This window comes from Mesoplodon bidens (genome assembly GCF_964165515.1).
Source record: "Mesoplodon bidens genome assembly, contig: HAP1_SCAFFOLD_454, whole genome shotgun sequence".
NCBI classification, from domain to species: Eukaryota; Metazoa; Chordata; class Mammalia; order Artiodactyla; family Ziphiidae; genus Mesoplodon; species Mesoplodon bidens.
In genome coordinates, this window is record NW_027671390.1 from 8,616 (window position 1) to 15,106 (window position 6,491).

General features: G+C 40.5%; 1 protein-coding gene across 1 annotated transcript; it reads left to right on the plus strand.

The window, feature by feature from the left end:
- Positions 1 to 2,952: 2,952 nt before the first annotated feature.
- On the plus strand, positions 2,953 to 5,018 carry LOC308611473 (E3 ubiquitin-protein ligase RLIM-like). Its single transcript, XM_081260230.1, has one exon. It carries the CDS (start codon positions 3,099 to 3,101, stop codon positions 4,737 to 4,739), a length of 1,641 nt encoding a protein of 546 aa, XP_081116356.1. The 5' UTR covers positions 2,953 to 3,098; the 3' UTR covers positions 4,740 to 5,018.
- Positions 5,019 to 6,491: the final 1,473 nt, after the last annotated feature.

Here is a 6,491-nt window from a genome sequence, read left to right on the forward strand (position 1 = left end):
AACAAGTTTACAACGGATTTCCCCTGTGAAAAGAATAACTTCAGTAAAAGATAACAAATACACTCAGAAGTCCATAAAGGAGGCAGGGTGGTCTAGGGGATTCTGTTCTCATCCAAAGACTTGCTGAGATTTGATTCAGAGGGGAAAGATTGATTTTTCTAGCTTAAGTTAAACGAGGCATGGAACAAATGTCAAAAGCAGGACATAGACTTAGATTCTTCACTGTCACACCAGTAAAGTTACCATCCTTCCATCTCCTTGAGAACAAACAAGAAAGACTGCTGTGGACCGTGAACAAAACAACAACCGTGAATTTACACAGCTCCTTAAACTTCTAAGCTGTGTACTGAGAGTGAATTAGAGGTCTCCTCCAGATAGCATTGCAAATGAGCGTTATTTTATTTTCACCAAGCCTTTCAGGTGATACATGCGACAAAATCAGCAAAGTCAGTACTCACTGTGGCAGACAAAGTAACTATTATGTATCTGTCCTAAAAGTTCCTGTGATGTTCTGGCTAGTTTTGCTTAAGTACTATTTATAATATTTATGAGAAAGGAGGACAAAAATGAACGTGATGCTTTTGTGGAGAAGGAATTCCCTGGCTGAGCAGAAAAGCCTGCCAAAGTTTTGGTGTATCTTGTTTGTTTGAAACAAGACTGAAGGACCATATAATGCAAGATGAAGCCATTAACAGTTAAAAGGGAGAGGACACACTAAAGAGACTCAGCCAGGGCCCTGGTAAATTATCCAAAATTGTGGGCTTTCTTAGTGAGAGTCTAGGATTTGAGAAATTCATGAGGAGAAAAGGCGGAGGTCCCTGGGCACCTGAAAATGAGAATTGCTGCATTGAACTAGGCTGACTTTGGCATGGCATTTTGAAGAAGGCAGTCCTATGGAATGTAACGAATAAATAGAGCATATCAGAGCCTGAAAACCTGAGAATAGGCTCATGTGGGTGAAACGAGGTGAAGCACGGTGCTTGGTACACTACAAACCCTCAGTAACATTGGCTGGTTTTGAATGAAATGAAACCTAACCTGAATCCAGTCCCTACTCGGTAACAGCGGGGAAGATAATGGGTGCCTAGGCAACGTCTAGCAAGTTCTGGGCTCGAGGCGGCTCCCAACTGTTGCGTCACCAGGGGCCACAGAACTGAGTCGGGAAGGGAGAAGGGAGGAATCTGTGCGGAGGGTCATCCGACTGAGTCGGAACCGGACACTCTGGCAGGAAGTAGAAAGCGAAGAAAACGAAACGACCATTGGTGAATTTCAACAGCACGTCGTGAATTTCAGATAATTTTCCACTTGTTTATTAAGATGGAAAACTCGGATTCCAACGATGAAGGAGATGGAGTTTCGGCCCAACACATAAGTCAAACGGACCGATTGGTTCGGGAAGAAGATTTCTCCAGGTTCGTAAATAATCTGAGTGAAGAAGATTACGAACTTATGAGAGACAACAATCTTCTAGGCATTCCAGGTGAAAGTACGGAAGAAGAGTTGCTGAGAAGACTTCAGCTAATTAAAGAAAACGCACCACAAGACTCAGATGAAAATACAGGTATATTCTGCTTTTGGAGGGAATAGGATGGGATGAATAAGGAACTTCATAATAGGAAATAGTAACTTCATAATAGGAAATAGTAAATTATACAGAAGTGACTTACATTCATTTGGTAAGTAACTTCTCATAAAAAGAACTGGCATTTACTTGATTTTGGGTGAGCATGTCAAGGTCTGTTTGTTTGTTTTCCTGATTCACATTTGGGTTGTTTTAATTGGGGAACAGTGCAAAGTAGCCTATTTGTATTTTTCTTGGTTTTCTACCTCAACTGAAAGTCCCTCCTACTTCCTGAATTATTTTTTCTACATAGACATGTAAAAAAAGCAAACAGAAATATTCTCCACTGGGGACAATTGTGCTCTCTTCAACACCTGGGGACATTTGACAATGGCTAGAGATATTTTTGGTTGTCACAGGGGAGGCATGGGTGTTACTAGCATCTAGTGGGCAGAGGCCAGGGGTGCTGCCAAATATCCCACAGTGCACAGGATAGCTCCCCAAAACAAAGAATTGTCCAGCACCAAAATGTCAGTAGTGCTAAGGCTGAGAAACCCTGCTCGGACCTCAGGTCTGGTGCCTTCCCTTCCAGTGTGAAGTAGAGGATTTTGCTGTCTAATGAAGAGGATACTATAATACTTTGGCTCTTGAATATGGTCTTATAGGTACCATGGTAGGTTCAGTCTATTCATTTGATCTGACCTTCAATTTAATGTCAATTAAAAATCTTGGTAACATTAAGAAGTATTCAAAATGCAAACACTTTTAAACCTATAAAACTTGTTTATGTTTGGGCAATAACCTTATATTTTAAAACAGCTTATCTATTATCAAAAGCACATAAGTGGGGCTTCCCTGGTGGCGCAGTGGTTGAGAGTCCGCCTGCCGATGCAGCGGACGCCGGTTCGTGCCCCGATCCGGGAGGATCCCATATGCCGCGGAGCGGCTGGGCCCGTCAGCCATGGCCGCTGAGCCTGTGCTTCCGGAGCCTGTGCTCCACAACGGGAGAGGCCACAACAGTGAGAGGCCCGCGTACGGCAAAAAAAAAAAAAAAAAAAAAAAAAAAAAAAAAGCACATAAGTGAAGAGCCTAGAAGTAGTCATGTTGGAGACTAATGAAAATTAGACAATAATGTAAATTGAACTAAACTACTAGCATTGTACCTTAACTGGTGTTTACCTTGTTTAATTGCATTAGTGTTTTGACAGTGGACTGAAAAAAAAGTCTCTTGACATTCCTCTGACAGTGGTACACAGGGCTGTGTATATGATGAAATACTGAAACATAGACTTCCTCCGGATTCCCTTTTTAAAAAATTCTCTAAGTTTATCTAGGATTAGCTCAGTCTCTTTGGATGGAATCGAAACTTTTCTACCTTTACTTATAAATCTACACAGTGCAGTTTATAAAATATTAACTCTATAAATGTGAAATCAGTTGAAAACACCTGAGTATTTAAGTTCTCATTTTTTGTTTGTTTTTGAAACAAAGTTTCAGAGTGCTATTTTATGATGGTTCTAATTTTGGTAGTTCTTTTATGCACCCTCCCCATTTTTTTTTTTTGTTAACAGACAGAGGAGACTCTTCAGATGACGTGTCTAGTGGTGACTCTCTAATAGACTGGCTTAACTGTTCTGGACAAACTGAAAATATGACAAGTGGACAAAGAGAAAACCAATCTTGGAGAGAAGAGAGCCAAATTAATCCTAAAAGTGATCAGTTCATATTCAGTTTAGAAATAAATGCTAACCTTGATAATGGGAGTCCAAATCCAGAGAATGAATATGTAGCGTCTGCAAGACTTCCCAGAAGAGAAAATATGGAAGACAGCCAAAGGCAAGTGGAAAGTCCACAATCTGAATCAATATTTACAAGACCATCTATGTCTGAACAAGATACAACTGAAACATTAATGGAATTCCCACCTACCACAAGTCAGAGACGAGCAAGAAGTAGGAGCCCAGAGTATCGGAGAACCAGAGCAAGAATTGAAAGTTGGTCGCCTCCACGTTCACTTAGGGAAATTGTACAAAGACTTAATCATAGTATACCCTCTCAGAATTTTGAGCAGCCTCTGCTAAGTGAGAATGTGAGATTTTCTAGAACTGAGCACCAAGAAATATTGACACAGCAAATGACTGGATTTGAGTTGCAAAATAGCGGTCTTATTGAAACTTCTAGAACAAGGAATGCCGTTCATGGAGAAAATTCTCCAGATACAACCAGCAGTGGTGAATCTTGGGGAATGAGGGAAATATATCCAACCATACCCTTCAATCTTGAAGTAGGACAAGTTCATTCTGGAGCATATTCTCAGAGAGACAGCAGAGCTAGTAGAACTCAGTTAACATCTGAGACACCAAACAACACTGTCACTTCTGAAAGTGAACGAGGACTGAGGCATATGTATTCACATTCTGAGCGGGCAGGTGTGAGAGCTTATGTCAATACCATTAGAAATCCCGTTTGCAGAATGTTCAATACTAGCTTAAATGATACAACATCTGTTCCAATTCAGAGCACGTTAAGGCAGACAATGACAGAATTTAGTAACTCAAATAACCTTATGGACAGTGACAGTAATTTAGAGCATAGTGTCTCACCTCCAAGTCCAAACATGGAATGGCTAGAGTCACCTAATGGTAGTAGTAGTGGTACATTTGGTTCTGATTCAAATGCTAGCTATGATACCCATTCAAGTTCCACACTGAGTTGTCATTCAAGCCCCAATTGTACGTCTAGTTCCAGTTCTAGTCCTATTTCTGGTTCCAGCTCAAGTGATGAAAATTCAGGAATTAGATCACTGATGTTTGAAGGCAGTGAAGAAACAAACTTAGCAGCAGACTTATCATCAGAGACCAGGCAAGTGGGTAGACAAATTAGCCTAATAATATATGATGAAAGTGACTCTGGGTCCTCCCATGATCTGCAAACTACAGGACTCACCAAAGCACAGATTGACAGCTTGGCTGTAAGATCTTTTGGTGAAAATGATGCACTAAAAGCCTGTAGCATTTGCCTTACCGAGTACACAGAAAACAGCAAGCTTCGCATACTACCTTGCTCCCATGAATATCACATTCACTGCATTGATCGCTGGCTGTCTGAGAACTCTACGTGTCCGATTTGTCGTAGGCAAGTAGTGGATTCCAATGAGAGTGAAAATCCTGATCGATGAATTCTCAGCTATATAAAGTGTTATAGGGCTTCCCTGGTGGCGCAGGGCTTGAGAGTCGGCCTGCCGACGCAGGGGACTGACAATAAAAATTAATTTCACACCATAGCAGTTCACTGAATTTCAATAGAAACTTAGCATGTGCACTGGGTTGGGATGTTCCTGATTCCATGGGAGAAATGTCTTAATATGATATAATGAATCTAGATAGATCCTAGTAGTATTATCTCGTCATGTAAATCCCAGACATCTCTTAGCCCTGTTCAATCCTGGTTGTGCATGCAGAGAAACAGAAACCCAACCAAAGATCAATAATTAAGAAGCCATTTAAGACTACATTAGAGTCATTCACATAAAGAAGTCATGTTACATTCCTAGAATGCCATAAAAAGCTTTGAAACCCTTCTCTTCCTATCTCTCTCCACAGCAGTTTATCCCACCTCCCTAACACTACCTTAACGTTTCGCCTATTCCCCACTACCAATGTATCAGTCAGTTCTAGCTAAAAACTGATGGCACACTTTAAAAGAGTGATGGAATAGCATTTAATGAAGAGACTAAAGTGTGTAAGGAATGAAGGGAAACCAAGAGATGATGAAGTGCCCTGAGGCTAGCAGCTGTGAGAAACCAGTATTATAACCACGAGGTTTGAAGGGGCATAGAGAGATAGCAGTTCCTGCAACCCAGAATGTCTTCGAGTTATAGGAGAAGCCCACCCAACAAGAGATGTAACCTTAGAAAATGGCATCCACTGCCAACCTAAAGTTTGGAAGGGGGCAGATCATGGAAATAAATACCCTTGCCTTCTTTCCTCCTGACTTCTAATCACTTATCAGTAGGTCATATTAACCCAACCCAACCTGAAGACACAGAGAGACTGGTCCATGAAGCTGATAAAGATCAGCCTCCTGGAATCACGAAGCAGGGTTAAGAAGGATGGCGAGTAGATCCGGTAAGCAAATCAGAGACCATCTACCACAACCAGCATTCCCAACTCTCTTCAAACCCAGCCTGTGTACGCTTTCTTGCCTCTTCCGCTTCCGCTTGTTCTCTATTCCACTCTATGACTCAGCTCTTTAACAACCCTCTCTATTTTCCTTTCATTTACTCAGATCTTGTATTTTTAAAAGTGATAAGATGACAAAGCCTTAGAACTTAATTACCTTTCTCTTAAACATGTCACACTTTGATTTGCTGTGATTGTAAACAACTAAGGATAAAGGGCAGTTATAGGTATGTCTTTAATTTTTGCTGCTTCAATATATTCAAGCTTCAATTTCTTTCTATATATGTTTAGTTCATATAATTAGTTTTTAAAACAGATTCTGATGTCTTATAAAGGGTTTTATGGTTTATATATGACTCTGAATCCTTGTGTGAATGACCCAAAGTAGCCAATTGCTGCTTGGAGCCTCACAAGCTGCAATATGAAAGCCTTAAAGGTAAAACTTGGCTTCAAGAAACATGTCTACATAGTTCAATTCTAACTGTCCCCAGTAAAACCATCACCCAAAACCCCGAGTATTTGAAATCAAAATTTAGGTCATGCTTCCTTCCAACCTAAATATAGTGAAGGATTTTTCTCCTAATTCAGCCTGAAGGCTGTTTTTGGGGGGTTGTATTGGCCAGTCCAGAAAATTTTGCTTAAATTTTTCAATCCTGGTATAGGTGAGAGTACATTGTATTATAACCTAAAGCAATAATCAGAAATTTTGTGCAATGTGCAACCTATACAAATGTAGGCAGTGTTAAGTA